The 19,125-nt window shown below is 45.9% G+C and overlaps 1 protein-coding gene across 1 annotated transcript in view; it reads right to left on the bottom strand.

The window, feature by feature from the left end:
* Positions 1 to 19,125, bottom strand: part of LOC311143074 (cell surface glycoprotein MUC18-like) — a gene marked incomplete at both ends in the record, with an annotated part of 94,693 nt that overhangs the window by 18,547 nt on the left and 57,021 nt on the right. The window contains 7 exons of the mRNA XM_084178883.1: positions 1,377 to 1,521; positions 3,580 to 3,707; positions 4,250 to 4,429; positions 4,681 to 4,768; positions 4,881 to 4,951; positions 5,357 to 5,591; positions 5,822 to 5,946. Coding sequence (XP_084035009.1) covers positions 1,377 to 1,521; positions 3,580 to 3,707; positions 4,250 to 4,429; positions 4,681 to 4,768; positions 4,881 to 4,951; positions 5,357 to 5,591; positions 5,822 to 5,946 — 972 coding nt within the window. The remainder of the gene's footprint in view (positions 1 to 1,376; positions 1,522 to 3,579; positions 3,708 to 4,249; positions 4,430 to 4,680; positions 4,769 to 4,880; positions 4,952 to 5,356; positions 5,592 to 5,821; positions 5,947 to 19,125) is intronic.

Below are 19,125 nucleotides of genomic sequence, written 5' to 3'. Positions count from 1 at the left end.
CCAGAACTTTCTCCGCCACTTCCCCACTAACCTAACTCCCTTTCAATGTGTCTTAGGGTATCAGCCGGTTCTGGCACCGTGGCATCAGAGCCAGACTGAAGCTCCTGCGGTGGACGACTGGTTTCGGCGCGCGGAGGAGACGTGGAACGCTGCCCACGTCCACCTCCAGCGCGTCGCCAGAAAGCCAACGCTGACCGCCACCGTGGTGAGGCACCTGTACCGGGTGATCGGGTCTGGCTCTCGACCCGGAATCTGCCCCTCCGCCTGCCCTGCCGGAAGCTGAGTCTGCGGTTTGTGGGGCCGTTCAAAGTCCTGAGGAGAATAAACAAGGTTACGTATAGGTTACTACTCCCTCCTGATTACCGTATTAACCCCTCATTCCATGTGTCTCTCCTCAGGCCGGTGGTGGCTGGTCCGCTCCAGGAGTCTGAGGTGCGGGAGGTCCCTCCGCCCCCTCTGTACATCCGAGGGGGCCCCGGCGTACTCTGTCCGTTCCATCCTGGATTTGAGGCGTCGGGTGGGGGGCCTTCAGTACCTCGTGGATTGGGAGGGGTACGGTCCGGAGGAGCGGTGCTGGGTCCCGGTGAGGGATGTCCTCGATCCCTCCCTGTTGCGGGATTTCCACCGTCGCCATCCGGCTGGCCCTGCTCCGTGTCCTCCTGGCCGTCCCCGAGGCCGGTGTCGGCGCGCTGCTAGAGCTGCACGTCAAGGGGGGGGGTACTGTCCTCTCCTTGTTCGGGCAGGCTTCGGCGTTTGTCGTCACCGGCCTTCTAGCCACTGCCGCTCATCATTCCATTTGTTTTGTCTTGGTTATTACACACACTTGATTCATATCCCGTCATCAGTACATGTATAAGTATTCCCTCTGCCCCCCTTGTCTTTGTGTGTGATTGTTTATTGTGGAGGTTATTATAGCTTGGTGGAGCTATTGTATTTTGTATTGCCGGGATATTCACCCGTGTGCCTTGTTTTCTCCAGTGTGCCGTATTTACCGCACTGGAGTGTTTTACGCATTGCTGCGTACCGCTGTCTTACCGAATAAACAATTTATTCTGTGAGTTATCCTCCTGCTCCTGACTCCGTCCAAATCACCCGCCACAGTGACCCATTTAGCCCACTGCAGTAAAAGGTTAATGAGTAGTTAAGTGATGCAGTGACAGTGAGTGAGTGGAAGACAACAGCAGAGCTGTCTATCTTGGTAATCAAACAGCCATGAGGAAAAAGTATTGATGGTGTGAAACTCAGTCAAGCAGCTGACGGATGTTAATACTCTTAGTATCAGAGCAATTCAACCACTTCCAGTCCAAACCAACAGAGCATAAATCCATGTGTATGCATGCGCATGTTTCAGTGTGTGTGTGTGTTAGCTAACTCACAGTGGACAATGAGCTGCATGTCTCCCATGACCTCCTCGTAAGTGTCCAGATCCAGAGAGCGGCACTGGTAGACCCCGCTGTCCCCACGCGTCACCTCCCTCAGCACCAATGTGTCATCGCTGGCCTCCAACACTGTCTCCTGCTCCTGAGAGGGGACAACATCAGGTTTACACTGTCATATTACTGGATCTACATTTAGGCTAATACACTGCTCCAAAAAATAAAGGGAACACTTAAACAACACATCCTAGATCTGAATGAATGAAATAATCTTATTAAATACTTTTTTCTTTACATAGTTGAATGTGCTGACAACAAAATCACACAAAAATGATCAATGGAAATCAAATGTATCAACCCATGGAGGTCTGGATTTGGAGTCACCCTCAAAATTAAAGTGGAAAACCACACTACAGGCTGATCCAACTTTGATGAAATGTCCTTAAAACAAGTCAAAATGAGGCTCAGTAGTGTGTGTGGCCTCCACGTGCCTGTATGACCTCCCTACAACGCCTGGGCATGCTCCTGATGAGGTGGCGGATGGTCTCCTGAGGGATCTCCTCCCAGACCTGGACTAAAGCATCCGCCAACTCCTGGACAGTCTGTGGTGCAATATGGCGTTGGTGGATGGAGCGAGACATGATGTCCCAGATGTGCTCAATTGGATTCAGGTCTGGGGAACGGGCGGGCCAGTCCATAGCATCAATGCCTTCCTCTTGCAGGAACTGCTGACACACTCCAGCCACATGAGGTCTAGCATTGTCTTGCATTAGGAGGAACCCAGGGCCAACCGCACCAGCATATGGTCTCACAAGGGGTCTGAGGATCTCATCTCGGTACCTAATGGCAGTCAGGCTACCTCTAGCGAGCACATGGAGGGCTGTGCGGCCCCCCAAAGAAATGCCACCCCACACCATGACTGACCCACCGCCAAACCGGTCATGCTGGAGGATGTTGCAGGCAGCACAATGTTCTCCACGGCGTCTCCAGACTGTCACGTCTGTCACATGTGCTCAGTGTGAACCTGCTTTCATCTGTGAAGAGCACAGGGCGCCAGTGGCGGATTTGCCAATCTTGGTGTTCTCTGGCAAATGCCAAACGCCCTGCACGGTGTTGGGCTGTAAGCACAACCCCCACCTGTGGACGTCGGGCCCTCATACCACCCTCATGGAGTCTGTTTCTGACCGTTTGAGCAGACACATGCACATTTGTGGCCTGCTGGAGGTCATTTTGCAGGGCTCTGGCAGTGCTCCTCCTGCTCCTCCTTGCACAAAGGTGGAGGTAGCAGTCCTGCTGCTGGGTTGTTGCCCTCCTATGGCCTCCTCCACATCTCCTGATGTACTGGCCTGTCTCCTGGTAGCGCCTCCATGCTCTGGACACTACGCTGACAGACACAGCAAACCTTCTTGCCACAGCTCGCATTGATGTGCCATCCTGGATGAGCTGCACTACCTGAGTCACTTGTGTGGGTTGTAGACTCCGTCTCATGCTACCACTAGAGGGAAAGCACCGCCAGCATTCAAAAGTGACCAAAACATCAGCCAGGAAGCATAGGAACTGAGGTGGTCTATGGTCACCACCTGCAGAACCATTCCTTTATTGGGGGTGTCTTGCTAATTGCCTATAATTTCCACCTGTTGTCTATTCCATTTGCACAACAGCATGTGAAATGTATTGTCAATCAGTGTTGCTTCCTAAGTGGACAGTTTGATTTCACAGAAGTGTGATTGACTTGGAGTTACATTGTGTTGTTTAAGTGTTCCCTTTATTTTTTTGAGCAGTATACATCTTTGGCAAACTTTGATTTTGGGATGAACTATCCCTTTAAGTCACACCCGAACAACAGCTGAACTAGTCTGGTTACTGTGAGCTACATAAACCCTTTAACATTTTTCTGTGACCCTCTAAATGACCAAACCATGCCTATATCCACATCCCACTCTTGAGACCCAACAGGGGAACCCCCAAATGTGTTGTTGTGGTGAAATGAACATAGGTATTGTGAGTGAGACATGGGAATGACAACTATCCCATCCTGAGGATTTTGATCTCCAGTCAGTCACAGACCTTGAAAGGGTCCAAAGATTTCTCCCAGAGCCACAGGGTCAGACATGATGCGGCCCTGTTCACAAGGCCTACACTTCTACTCCAAGGTCTGAGTCTGCATATCAAAAACATTCACAGAAAAGAGGGCCATTCTTACTTGTTCTCGGTTGAAAGTGAAGGGCGGCGGGGGGTTGCCATCGCCTTGGCAACGGATCTCCACAGTGTCCCCCTCTTTGACCAGGCCCTGTGGGGATTCCTTCCACAGATTGACGATGGTTGTGGGGTCTGCGGGACAAAACCCATAAATCAACAGGGCTATTCAATGCCTGGTAAAGTCACCAGGCTACTCCGCTTTACAAGCCAGTCATTTACTCAGCATTGACAACAGCAGCGTTTGTGTTTTGTCATTGCTGTCATGGTATGCAAAATTGGTTCAAACAAACACTAGATATATTGAGAAAACATTGTGGGCTAAAATTGAAAGAGCGCCAAAGATGGGTGGGTTTGGGTTAGATTAGTTGGCTTACTACTTTGACAGCCCAGAAGCTGTTGACTTGTTTCAGGTAGGCTGATTTCATTTCATAGGCTTTAACTTGGGTGTTGTAGAAAGAAACATCAGTGACCACCCTTCTAGTTTTATGGCAGGGACGGTCCTACATTTTTATGGAGAGCACCATTAGCACACCGAAGTAGCATTAGCTCTAGTTAGTATTACATTCAATTGAACTCAATAATGCAAAAAGTATTAGCATGCTGAGTCAGCATAAGTTGTCTGGTTAGCAATAGCATGTCTGGGGTATATGACATGGAGTTAGTTGGGTCCTTACAGTGCACAGTGATGTTGATGCCCTTGGACTCAGCCGTCCTCACGGCTCCTGGGACGTAGTAGCTGACCTCACAGGAGAACAGGGCGTCTTTGTCCTCCTTCGCAACTTTATACTGCAGCTCACTCTGGACCGTGTAGAAGCCACTGGATTCACGGGTCACCAGAATTACCACGTTGATCTCTGAGAGGGGTGTGAAAACACTGAATTAGGTACCCTCACAGGCTGGTAGATAGATGATATCCGGAAACACTTCTTCATGTAACGACAACATGTAGTATTTCAGTGACTGTTGTGAGTATCACCAAATGGAGTCAAAACAAGATAATTGCTTGACTAGTTTTTCTCAAATAGTCCATTGGTGAGAGTGGCAGTGAAGATGTTAAAAGTGCTTTAAGACTCTGTTCTTTTGTATTGATATTCCTGCTACTCACGGCCATGTGTGAGGGTCAGTGGGCTGCTGTCACGGTACCAGGTGATGTTGGGTCTGGGGAAGCCGTTCTTTGCCTCACATGATGCAATCTGTACACACAGAGAGAATAAGACTGCTTAAAGCGTTTTATAATGTTCAATGGTGCTTTCATGGACTGAGAGCTAAAGTGAGATGTACTCAAGTGGACTGCCTAGTGCCTACCCTTGATGGCAGCTCGTTGGTCACAGAGATTCCAGCATGGACACCTTCAATTACTGGGGCCTCTGGAGGATCTGGAATAAAATATAAGATGGCATTATCAATGCAAACAAGCACTCTATCAATAACCACTGAAACACATGGTAATGGCCAGAGTATGTGCTCCTACTGTATGTGCTGTAGCCAAATCCTCTATCATTGGGATAACAAGAAATGAACACAGAGAGAGGAGTTGTGGCTCCCGTATGGCTCAGTTGGTAGAGCATGGCGCTTGCAGGGTTGTGGGTTCAATTCCCAAAGGGGACACGTAGGAGAAGTACAAAATTGTATGCACTCACTACTGTACGTCTCTCTGGATAAGAGCTTCTGCTAAATTACTCAAATGTCAAATGGTCAGTAGAGAGAGGAGTTGGCTCAAGCACAAACAGATCTGGACCTCCCAGGCTAGGAAGAGATTGATGCAAAGTCCAATGTCTTACCGAACACCCTTAAGTGGGTCTTGCCTTCTCCGTTGCCTGCGGCCATGCCGTTGACCTGGCAGAAGAACTCCCTCTCGTCAGCCAGCTGGACATCCTGTATGGTAAGCAGCACGCCCTCCTTGTCCCCGACGTCGGACACCGTGATGCGGCCCGTGAAGTCTGTACCGTCGTCCACTATCTGCTGCGCATTGTCACCGTAGTAGATCCGCTCCCGGCTACTGCTACCGGGATTCCTCTGTAGGGAAGGAAATAATAATAATAATTTGGGCGGTGCTGATATTTGTCCTGTTATACACTTGTACAAGTGAAAGGGCCACCAGGCATAGGTTGAGTTCATTTCGTTCAATTTAGAAGATAAACTAGTTGAATGTGAAAAACACCTTGCACCGTACATTGAAACAAATTGGTGAGTGGGTGGCTGAGTGAGTCAGGAGGGGGTGCAGATAATGGTCCAGAAGTACTCACCACAAACCACTGGATCATGAACGCTCTGGGCTGCTCACTGAAGACGTACTGGCAGGGGATGCCTGCTGAGTCGCCCAGGTACACCTCCACACTCTCCTCCATAGTCATGTCTACCTTGGCCCAGGCTGCAAAGAACAAACACAACACCACAGTCAGTGTCTTGTCTCACCAAGGACCACAACTACATGCCTGGCAGGCAACAAAACTGGCTTTGAATATTCATGTTTTAGCATTTAGTTTAATGTTTTATCTCAAAAAAAGTGATTTCAAAATACTATCTATTATTCATTGCCGCTATTGTGCCAGTACTATAATGACACACAGGCACAGTGTGGGAGCCAGCATGTTTACTCTATTGCAAACTGATGGATCATCTATGGATCAGTGGGACCAGTGTTTTAACTGCTCTAACGGTGTGAGAACTAGACTCCGTGGCTGGCTAGCAGAGGGGAGAGATGTTACAATGTGTGGAATGTGTGAAGCAGGGCCCACCCTGGTCCCTCCAGGAGCACTGGGCAGTCTCCAGCACTTCAGCGTGTCAGCCGCCAGCACAGAGAAAAGGCTTGTTTTACACACAGATTGAAGAATTACTGCAATGTTCCCTGTTAACCCGCAACAGAGCCAACAAACTAGCCTAAAACTGTCCCCTCAGAATCGTCATGGGAACCACCAGACACAAGACAGCGCTTGTTTGACGTATAACAGTGTTATAAAGACAACTGTAGGATGTGGAATCTAGCACTATTCTTGGCAGATCTGGGAAGTTCTGTCTAGGGTCACACAGCTACCCAAAGAAAAGTTATATAGGTTGCTATTGCAGGGCTTTGTAATTTTAGGTAACAATCAAATACGTAATAGTAATTGAATTGTGTTATAATCATGCTTCACACTCATGTCTGGTTTGAAGGTCACTTTCCCAAAATTCGCTGGTAATGTTGCTCTCAAGCTTCTTCCCACTACATTGGAGCTGAGCCACACAGACACTCTGAAACAGGCTTACAGTACAGGTTGTTTTTGTTCACCACATTGTTCTTCTGTGCTCCAGTAGTAGCCTCCACCCAGATCTCTATCTATAGTAATACCCTGTCTGAGCCAGACAGAAGGAGACGTGCCACAAATGAAGCCTCCCATTCATGGTGGAGAGATATCCTTGGTGCAACAGCAATCCAACACACTGACTTGTCAGATATGACCCCCACTCTGTCCTCTCCCTCTCTACCCCTCACATCCCCCTCTTTCTGGCTCAAAGACATCCATCTAGCCTGATCCTAGTCCACTGGGGCCCCCATGCTCCCCCCTTCTACTAATTATTCTCTCTCTCTCCATCTCAACCCCACTCTCTCTTTCTCCCCCTCTCCATCTCAACCCCCCCATCCCCCTCCCCACAACCCTCTCTCGCCTCCATCTTCACTTCAGCATGGAGAGAAGTATAGAGACTTGAGAGAGGCTTCCTGTTAATTGGTAACGTGGGAGATGAAGGCTGGTGCTGGTGGGGTGCCGTGAAGAGCAGACATTGGCAGGGGTTAGGGGGTGAAGTTGGTACAGAGAGTAGTCTGCTTCTCACCACATAATAGTAGGAATGCCAATGTCAAAGACTAGGGGGGACTAGGGGGGTCCTGGGTGAGCAAGAGGGAATGGAATTGGAATCAGCCTCATTCATTGTTTGTGTGGTGTGTGTGTGGGCAGGGGGTGTGTTGCGGGGCGTATGTGTCTGAGTATGTCTGTCTGTGTCTATGCCCACAAGCCACTGAATTTAGCAGATTAGCACTTTCTGGAAGTATTTTCAAACTTGGTTTGTATATTCAGATCTGTCCTTATAGATCACACACACACACACACACACACACACACACACACACACACACACACAGACCCCTTATTAAACTCACAGTCACATCCCGCTGGTCCTATTGAGCTCTCCCACCACCATTGTCAGCCTGCTTGCCCGCCTGCTTTTCCCTGACTACCCCTCCTTTATCCCGTCCACAACGCAATGCAACCAGTCTGCTCTTTGTGGCTCTGCTTGGTGGGGCTTATTTGCACTGTGTCCATTCTCTGTCTCTCCTCTGGTCTCTCTATCTCTCTGTCCCTTGCTACGAACCGTGAGGCTCAAGGCTGTGTTCAGCCAGCCGTGGCCCTAAGACGCACATGCCATTGTTCTCTCCAGAATGTGTTTTTCCACCTCAAACTCAGAGGTTAGAGTGAGTTTGTCATGTACCACCATGGTTGTTTGCTGTTTATCTCCTGAACTGTGGTGGTTTAGCTCATGATGGAACAGGAGCGGAGAGGAGGGGGCGAAGTTGACGTAAAAGATTGTGTCTCTTGGGGCCTCGTACATTTTTGGCTAATCCGATTAGCATGGGGACAGAATATCTACTCATCTGGAGATTTGACTCCAAAGCCAACACGGGCTGCCTTATCTGTGTAGACTTACAGACACACCAGCAGAATACCTGACCTGTGGACATGGGCCATCACAACTTCCCAGCCAGAGTGTTGTCCCTGGTTAACACAGAGTCTGCTGGCTGATGCACACTCCGCCAGTCTGGAAACTGCCACTGGATATTTGGATGTGTTGACAGGGCCCGTAATGAGGCAATGAGGCCCAAAACTGCTAGGCTGTCACAGAGGCAAGGGGGGGGGGGTGATGTGTGTGTGTGTGTGTGTGTGTGTGCGCGTATCGAGGAGAATTACAGTTTGCCCCGTTCTTAGGGAACATTGCCCATTGAGTCCAACCTGCATTGTTAACAGCCGCGGCCTCGCAGACAATAGCACTGAGGCAATGGGAAGTGCCGCCTGGATTGTTTGAGGGGGGTCTTGCATACAGTCGGTCATTATGCACCTAATAGCGCAGACAATAGCATCAGACGCTAATCACGGTAGTCGCAACATTAGCTTCTGTGCACCTCCCCTCTCTCGCTGACAAAGCAGATCAGCTTGGGTTGCAGGCCCAGCTGAGCTCCACTAAAGCTCCAGCTGTTCCTCGTCATCCTCCTTATCGATCGCAACAGACCCACCCTGCCTCTGCCAACCGCTGACAACAACACACACAATCACCCGTGACAAGAGAAATTAAAGCTATTTAAATGGGAGATATAGCATAATCCCTCCATGTCTACGCAGGCATGAAATAGTGCCATATGTATGTTGTGGCTGATAAACAGTGCCATATAATGTGGAATCTTGCTAATATGGGGAAACTAATGTATGTGGGGGTAGGCCTATAACGTTTATGTGCCTGGGGCCTCATGTTGGTTTTCCTTGGCCCTGACTCCCTGAGCCTGCTTCTGCTTAGAGGCCTTACCTGCACCAACTCCCAATATAGATCAGAGACACACTTTCCAAAGAGGAGCTGTTGTGCTGAGGCTTTCTGATTCCCAGACCGTTACTATGATGTATGTAGTTTTCTATTGATTCCTACTGACGTGTGATCCACTTAATTCCAACACATTGCTCTAACACTCACATCTTTAGAGTCACCAAAGCCTATCCAGGCAATGGTGATTCCTTCTGTGGTTCTTCAAACATCAGGTGTTCTATGTGGTGTGGTTTGAAAATGGCAGCCCTGGTAGTCCTAAACCACCTCAGGGAGTCAAAGGGGTCAGTCTGTGGGGTTGACGTGTAACCCGGGCTGACAGTTAGGCAGTGATGGCCCTCTCAGAACTATGAACAGCACCCCCTGGTTCCTCTGAAACACCTGGGGGAGTCCACACAGCACCCACCTGAGATCAAAGAGAACCTGAGCTCTGCTCTGCTCTCTGTGTGCTGTGTGACGTACACACACACATACACACTGAAAGGACATATCCCTAGACTGGAGAAATAAGACCCGCTTGACCTACTGATCTCCCCTGGCTTTGTGAACTACACTCCGGCACAAATCTCCCCAGGAGGTGCATTCATTCAGATGGCAGCAAAGAGAGGGTTAACGTCAACTCTTTCCCAGAGAAAAGACTGGAAGTGGTGGTCCACATCAAACATGTAAATCCCTCAAAGCGGCCAGGCCGCCGTGTGTGCACATGAACTTGACACACAGGAGCCCCCTGCACAGGCAGCCAAGCACATTCGCAGCCCCCATGCCAGAGCCAAAACGAGCACACACTCCAACACACCACAAACATACACTCTCAGTCACACACACCAAACATCCTCCTCAGTCACACCCCTTACAGAAAATCACGTTTTCACATGAAATCTTCACGTGATATCATGTGAAAACCTGTTTTTGGAACATTTCACGTGATCATGTTTTCACATGTGTAGTTTCATGTTATCACGTTATCACATTAACGTCACATAAGATCACGTGATCACATGAAAATGTGTTTTTAGAACACTTCACGTGTTCATGTAAGGGACACCACAAACATAGACTCTCTTTCACACCTTCAATGTAAACATCAACCTCAACGTGTAAATAAGCCCTTGTCATGAACCTGTGTGTCAGTAAAGGGGTTATGCAATGATGGTTGAACCTTTCGAATACCAAAACACAATGCCGTGCCAATGTGTTTTGCTACTTGTTACACATATTCACATGTGTTCCTGCCTCTAACAAATATCGCGGATCCCACTGTTTTTTAAGCAGCTGTAATTACTCCCGGTGGGTTAATACCGTCTTAAGCCTCGCCATAATTATTTTTGCATCTTGCCTGTGGCGAAGCCCTCCTCCTTGAAGGAGTAAAATAATGTTTTATTTACACTTCTAACTAACATGCTCCACTGTGAACGATGGGTGTTCCTGCATCCAGGCCTCATCAATATCAAACCCCCAGTGTTTCTGTGGTCCGACATGCATGTTGGTTAACTATCAGGGAGTGCTTATAATTAAAAGTCATGGATGTCCATAATATGGATGTTTGAGTAAAAAATTGTAAGGTTGTTTAAGTGTAAATTGGTTGACATCTTTGATAGGCCTACATCATTCATCTCTAAACCTTGAGTCTGAATGGACTTTCTTCTCCAGCTTAGTTTTCTTGGTCCTTTTGGCTTTTCTCAACATTTTGCAAAGCATAGAGTCTCTCCAGGGATCATAAATATAGCCACAGGTCATATGATCAAAAAAGGGGCTGAAAAATGTACGGTAGTCAAGAGTGCCATTCACATGCGTTTCCAGGTAGACAACCCAAAGCTGATTAAGGTGATTCTGATTCTATCTAGAATTAAAATCACAAGGAATGACAGACAAGCTTAACTGACATTAAAGCTGAAAGGTCAGGTGTCCCATTGCAAAGATACAACATATCAGATGTTGGCTTGTGATGTTATTACAACCCTATAAATAGAATCCCTGCTTCACGTCAGCTCAAGACAGCAGCCTCACAGGAACCTGACAAAAGAGCTCCTTGTGTCTGCCCTCAGGCCTGTGGTTACCAACGTAATAGATACTCTCAGAGAGGTCCAGGAGGAGAGAGTAAAGGGTGGAGGAGGTGGGGAATAAATCCCACTGGCCTTCTGTGGCTTTATCTTTACTTTGGAATAACTACTATATGTATGTTCGGCATGAAATACACTGAAAACAAGATAATACACTGAAAAGCAGATATAAAGAGCGCTATGATTTTCAGTACGACCTCGCCAATAATCTGACTCCAGCCCCTCTGGCACTTCTCCAACATTCCCAGCACACACAGGCTGCTGTCTGCCTGTGTGTGCTGCTACATCAACCAACCAACCCCTCTTGTCCTGGCAGAACTCTCAGCCCGCTTCTACCAGTCACACAACAAAGGCCAATCTGCATATACCCATTATTTTATCCCATCGATCAGACGTCAAGTCGCTGTCAGCTGGGCAGAGCCACACCCGAGACGAGGATCAACCAGCAGCATTTCTGCAGTCCTCTGAACCCCCCGCCATGAGGGCTTAATGCCCTGAAAGAGAATAGCAGTGATCACACGTGCACTACAACATTAATAAGGGGGAGGCTAGTACCCTCAACCCCCCCCCCCCCCAGCCTGGGCTAGTCTGAATTCTAATCTTTATTTTAAAGGGATTCTTTAATGGGGCTTGAGATAAGCCTGGTCTTGAGGATTATGGATTTTGTACTAACTCATCACATGCGCTGCTGTTACTGTTTATTGTCTATCCTGTTGCCTAGTCACTTTATCCCTACCTACAGTGAGTGTACAAAACATTAGGAATAACTTCCTAATATTGAGTTACACCCCCCTTTGCCCTCAGAACAGCCTCAATTCGTCGGGGCATGTACTCTACAAGGTGTCGAAAGCGTTCCACAGGGATGCTGGCCCATGTTGACGCCAATGCTTCCCACAGTTGTGTCAAGTTGGCTGGATGTCCTTTGGGTGGTGGACCATTCTTGATACACATGGGAAACTGTTGAGCGTGAAAAATCCAGCAGTGTTGCAGTTCTTGACAGACTCAAATCGGTGCTCCAGGCACCTACTACCATACCCCGTTGAAAGGCACTTAAATATTTTGTCTTGCCCATTCATCCTCTGAATGGCACACATACACAATCCATGTCTCAAGGCTTAAAATTCCTTTCTTTAACCCATCTCCTCCTCCTTCATCTACACTGATTGAAGTGGATTTAACAAGTGACATCATTAAGGGATCGTAGCTTCACCTGGATTCACCTGGTCAGTCTATGTCATGGAAAGAGCAGGTGTCCTTAATGTTTTGTACACTCAGTGTATATGTACATATCTTCCTCAATTACCCCGTACCCCTGCACATCAACTTGGTACTGGTACCCTGTGTATATAGCCAAGTAGGGCTGGGTGATATGGCCAAAATATAATATTACGGTATTTTAAAAAATTAGGATGTATGACGGTATTTTATGTTTTTGAATAATAAAAGCTCTAAATTTGCTTTTTGAGTAGTGCGTGACCCTAGGGTGGCAACACATACATTCTAAGTGATTTCAATGGGTTCTTCTCCATTCTGATTGTTTTATACTGTTCAATTCAACCAAAATCTGCATTTCCTGCACTAGTTTTAGATAATTTCCACATTGCCACAAAGAACTGCACGATATGGGCAAACAATCTAGGCCTTATTTTTAACCAAATATTGCAATTGTGATTTTACTTGCAATTTAGAGCAAAACACTTTGGTGAACTGTTGGAATCATGGAAATAGAATGATTATTCCAATTCTATAGTTAGAATATAATAGTGGGCACTTTGAATACAGTGTTGTTTGACATTACAACAAATGCCAGGGAAGAGTTATTGTGACAGGGTAGGAACCAAAGTGTTGATAAGTGTTTCCTAGGAGACCCTATAATCTTTGGCTACATTGAAAACAGCATCGTTGTCATCAACATTGTTGTATGTGCTGCATTGACCATGCAGACTGAATGCAAGGGTCCGTGGTCAAGGAACAACAAATGCACTCCTTGAGTGACAGGGGGCGGGGCTTCTCTCTGCATTGTTGGGAAGTAAGCATTTCACTGATAGTCTACACCTGTTGTTTACAAAGCATGTGACAAATAAAATGTGATTTGATTTGAGTAGATGGGTTGTTTTCGTGTTTAAATGAAGATTTGCAGTTTTAGAGGTACACAGCCCCAAACCAAACTATGCTTTGGGAGACAGTGCCTGATTAGGCTTCGAATGGCTCGATTTGGACTGGAATAGTAGCTCAAGCTCGACAGGAGAATTCAGTGTTGTAAATGTTCTGAGGTTTGGCACTGTAAAGGTTTGTGTGTGAATCCTACTGCCTGGAGCTGTTTCAGCTGCCTACCAATCCCAAGCCTCTCTCCCCACCAGCAAGTGCCAAAGGTGAAAGTGAAAAAAACGACTGTTGGTTTTCTCCTCATACCCCTCAGTGTATTATACTCTTCGTCCCCCATTCCGCACTGTCATCGCCCTAAAGCACTGTTTACAGCAGCCACAAACAGCCTAGCACTAAACGACAGGACTAGAAGTCCTACAACCACTTCTGTTTTCACAACCAACTACCAACTGCCCATGTTTCCCATTGAAACAGAGTCTCAACTCCAGGAACAAAAAACACAGCCTCCTTTACCTCGACTAAATCCACTACCAGTCAGACAAAGTCAAGCTCAATGACATATCAACTGTTTTCATAACTTCAAGCCACGGACTTTCATATCAGAATGTTGAGTGCTTTTCCTTTCCTATCTACTGTACATCTAGACTTGTGACTGGGACTAAATCCTCTGTGGAGGGAATAATAATAACAGCTCCGGGACTCATGTTTTATTGACTGAGTGCCGTGCCAAGACCTTGAGAGGTCTGCTGGGTGTCCGCTGGGTGACCCGTGTCACGCTGTGCCGGGAGAGAGGACAGAGTAGTCCTGGGTTAGATAGAGCGGTGGGGTTCACACTGACATGGGCAGCTGCAACAAAGGGAACATCTGTCAGATTCACATGCTAAAGACAGGCACAGCTGGGGACAAGGAACTCTCCTATTGACACCTGTCGCCTGGCCATTTGTCAAATGATTTAGTGGGAAGTGGTGGAGGAGGGGTTGGGGGTGGGCAAAGGGGGAACAACGGTGAGAAAGTAGAGAAGAGGCAGTGGACCACACACAATGACACACTGTTCTTTGTCAATTTTTGATTAATCTCTCCCAAGCCTGCCACACCTGTGCCCATAACAAATTTTGCATTTCCTTTCCCCCTCATTCAGAGGGCTCTGTTATGCAGTTTCTCTGCAGAAGTTTGTGTCATGGAAACCGGCTCTGGGTAATGTCTCTGCTGGGATGTCAACAGCAGGTGCTCTGGTGCCTTTAACTGGATATGCATTTTGCTTAGGCCATAACTTGGATATAAGAGCAACTTTCTGTAGTCTTCTGTTTTGTAGCGTTTGCACACATAATGCATAGCTGCTGATCTGTTTGAATATGTCCTTACGCTGTCATAGGATAAGGGCTAGTCATTATATACATTGTTCAATACTACTGAACTCATGAACTAATTCAGTCTATCAGTTTCTGAACTCGTTGAGTTAATACAGTCTAGTTTGAGTTACGCCTGTTCCTATTATTCTTTAGTTTTACACTCGCAAAGATTCTTTCCTTGAGTCCTGCAAAAAGTCAAACTTACAGCTAGTGCAGTGGTTCCCAAACTAGAGGTCCCCATGTGGGGTCGCCTGAAATGATAATGGGGGTCGTGGGAGAATTTCCAAAATCCTGGTAAAAATTAATAAATAATAATAGATGTTTTATCATATCGTCTTTGTCTCTCAAAATCATTGTAATGTGGTTAACCTTAACAATCTAAATCTAAATTATTCAAATCTAAATGTCAAAATTCAACCAGAGAGTGCCCTTAGATCATGCGAAAAGGCCGCACTTGACCGTTGCGCTTGAATCATTCCCAATCTGACTGAACGACTCAAAAACTCCCCACCTTATGCTCTCTCTCTCCAAATGGACGTTAGCAGTGAGGCCCGAGATGCCCATGCATTGACTTTTGTTCGCTACATGTCGGGGGATGCTAATTACGAGGACATATTGTTCAGTCTCACGATTCCCGAGCATAAAACGGCACAGGGGATGTTCAGTGCGCTGCGTGGCTATATTGACGAAAAACAGATTCCATGGGATCGAATGGTGGGCTATTGCACAGATGGGGCTCCATCTATCACAGGACTGCGGGCAGGCCTCTGCACTCTAGTTATGAATGTGTCTCCCTCTGCCATATGGACACATTGTAGGATACACCCACTGAGCTATAATGGATACACCGAGAGCAACTGGCTGCAAAAGAGCTGAGCGCAGAACTCGAGACATGCAGCAGGTAACTTCGATTGCAAACTACATCGCGCATGCCTGTTTGCAAAACTATGTGGAGATATGGGATCAGAGCATGACAATGTTCTATTTCACATCGAGGCTTGGTGGTTATCGAGGGGGAGTGTTGGAAAGATTTTTTGAATTGAGAGAGGAACTGTTGTCATTCGCAATGGATGTAAAAAACAGACTGTTGACTTTCTGTGTAATGAAAATAAAATGTGTCTCCTTGCCTATGTAACATACATATTTGGGAAACTGAATGAACTGAACGCAAGCATGCAGGGGAAATAAATAAAAAATATATACAGAAGAGTGACCGAATCTGCGAAATCCGTTTGACTGTGCCTCAGTTGAGATGCCGGTAAGTGAAATCGAACAACTGATCGAGCTGTCATGTGACCGAATGCTGCAGACAACGCATTCACGGGTCACTATGGAGGAGTTTTGGTTCCTGACTCAAAGCGAATACTGTGCCGTCTCCCTCCGAGCATTAAAACTCATGGTACGCTGATTCAGTGCTCTCATCTGCATAAAAAATAAATATCGATCCAGGTTGGATGTGACAGGAGAGATGAGGTGTGCACTGTCGACCACGCCCCCTTTGAGAAGCTCTGACGCGACATGCATCAAGCACACCCATCTCATTAGTTGTGGTGAGATAAGAAACATTTGGTCAGACTAATTTGCAATTGACTGTCATAGCCCCACATTAAAAGTATATGATGGTGAGTTGAGAATACAATCAGAAATACTGTTAGAATGTTTTACAATTGACTCCTATACGTAGCCCCAATCTTTTTTTTTTTTACATGATTGGGTCGCGAGAATTGTCAGATATCAAAATGGGATCATTGTCCAAACAAGTTTGGGAACCCCTGAGCTAGTGCCTTTTAACTCTTTAGAACCCATAGCGGCCATCGACTGGCTTTCTTTAAATTACTATAGCGGCCACGAACTTGTTTTTCTAACAATAGTGTCAATATCGCAAAATTAACTTGCTAACAACCTGTTGTCGTATTCGTGTGGCTGTTGTCATAAACCAGAAACTGGAAACAGGGTATGCTGTCATTAGACTTTTCGAACGTAATTACTGAAAATGATGGCGCCAAAGCGGACATGACTTTTCACTGTGAAAGAGGCTGTATCTATGTTGGTTGGTGATACAGAGTCGGACATGTCCTTGCACTTTGAAAAGTGATGATGTCGAGGTGAGTGAAATAAGTAAACAGCAGATATATGTTTGGTGTTGTCGATGTTTGATGCTGTCAAACTTGGGGAATAGCTCTCAGTCCTGTCATGTCATGATAAGTTGGTTGGTAAAGGCGAGCACATCAGCGGTGGAGTTCGAATGATTGCTCTCTGTCTCATGGAAATAGTTGCAGTGTTTAGCTGTATATAGTCAACTAACTAGTTGGTTGTTTTGTCTTGTTTCTACCAATGTAATTGATATGAAAACGGCCCAAGCTACTTGCTATAGCTAGCTAACTAGTTAGTCTGTCAGGCAAAAGTTGTGTGTAGTGGTACATTTGGGCTGCGTTCACGAAGCGTCAACCTCAGCTGTCACTTTCACTAGCTAGCCATACAGACAACCAGCTAACTAGCCACCGAAATGAAGGCTAGAGTAATTTGTGTTTATCTTAGGTTATGGTTTGACATGTTTGCTAGGTGCAGATATTCATAGGCTATACATTGCCTCATTTTCCTATTATTTGACAGCTTAGCTGTCATGTTAGGGTAGTAGATGCCCGCGCAGTGGAGCTTATATGATGAGTTGGATATTTGTTTACATAGCCAGCTAATTAGGTGCTTGTTTTGTCCTGTTTCTACCGATGCAATTCATTTGGAAACTGTCCCAGCTTCGTCGTAACTAATCAGCTAACATTTGTGAACTCTGTAGTTAGTCTGTCAGGCAAGAAAGCAAGTTGATTGGAGGAGAGAGTATGTGTGTGTGTGTGTGTGGAATGGGCGGCGTGTAACTGTATCACACAATTGTGACTCGTTACAGGAAACTAGGTGTTTGTCGCGTGTCACTACTTCACAGGAGAGGCATTTATTTTTAACCAAAATGTGTTTTGGGGCAGAAATACCTTCTGGAACATGTGAACTTACATGTGCCTTAATAACAAACTTGTATGCCATCTGTAAATACGAATACAATTGTTAAATTACGTGCCTAGTATGTTTAGCCACGGAAAAAGACAGGAACCTTCCCGCTAGCCACGATTGGCTGAGATAATGGATGGGCTGGACATGCCGAGAGATGATTTCGGATTGGTCTGCCATGTAGCGTGCTTCTGTCTATAACATGAGCTGCTCAGTATGTGTAGGTAATCCTTTCTAACGCAGCATTTTTGAAAGATATCACGAAGAACTGCAAAAGTGTTGCTAATGCTCTCCACCTTCTGGAGGACCAAGTTTTGAAATCAGTGTAATGCCCAGTGGAATCAGAGTATGATAGCTAAGGAGATCTTCAAAATAAGGGCAACCATGACATCCGTGACAGAGAGGGAGAAGCGTTCATCCATGTATACGGGTAAGAGAGTCTAGCAAGCTACATTTTCAGATATTATAAGTTTCTAATTTTGTCAGAGAGTCGTTTTCATTGCGAGTTAAAGCGTGATCTTAGCTAGCTAGCTAATGTTAGCTAGCTGGCTGGCTGGCTGGCTGGCTAGCTAACGTTATGTTTATGCTCTGTGTAGTAATATTATTCGCAGAGCCATTTACACCGCTAGTTATAGCCTAATGTTAGCTAGCTAGCTATCATTGAACCTAGTTGGTTAGCTTTAGCTTCCTGTAGATTAATGCAGGGTAGTAACTATATGAGTTGAGATTATGGTTCATTGTTTAGCTAGCTAGCTACATGTCTAAACAAAAGACTCCACTATGCAAGTAACCATTTCACTGAACCGTTTACACCTTCTGTATCCTGTGCATGTGACAAATAAACTGTGATTTTATTTGATATAGTGTGTGTTTACCAGAGACGGTAATGTGAAGAACAACATGACCTGCACCAAAGTCAAATTAGGATATAACGTTAGGCCAACGAGACAGTGTCCAAGTTCTAAAATTCTCTGGTAGAATGCCCTGCTTTTATTTCATCACACTCACAACTGTAAGCTATTGTCTGTAATTAGCTCGCCATTAACTTGTAAATAATGATCTTGTTGTGAGTTTATTTTCCTGTAATAAGGAATACAAAATTAGCTAAAGTTAAGACGTTGTCAGCTATATGATATTGTCATTATTTGAACTGGCTAGCCAGCTAACATAAAGTTTGCAAGCTAGCTAACAAGCTAGAAACGAACCAAAACATTGTAGAAAGTTGCTTTTAATTGCCTGGTGTGCTAGATTGACATACAGTGCCTTCGGAAAGTATTCAAACCCCTTGACTTTTTCCACATTTTGTTACATTGCAGCCTTATTCTAAAATTGATTAAAAATAAATAAATCCTCAGCAATCTACACACAATACCCCATAATGACAAAGCGAAAACAGGTTTTTAGAAATGTTTGCAAATTTATTAAAAATAAAAAATAGAAATACATTATTTAAATACAGTGTGGGAAAAAAGT

This window comes from Coregonus lavaretus (assembly GCF_964263955.1).
Source record: "Coregonus lavaretus genome assembly, chromosome: 15".
In the NCBI taxonomy this organism is placed as follows: Eukaryota; Metazoa; Chordata; class Actinopteri; order Salmoniformes; family Salmonidae; genus Coregonus; species Coregonus lavaretus.
This window is presented reverse-complemented; position numbering and strand designations above follow the sequence as displayed.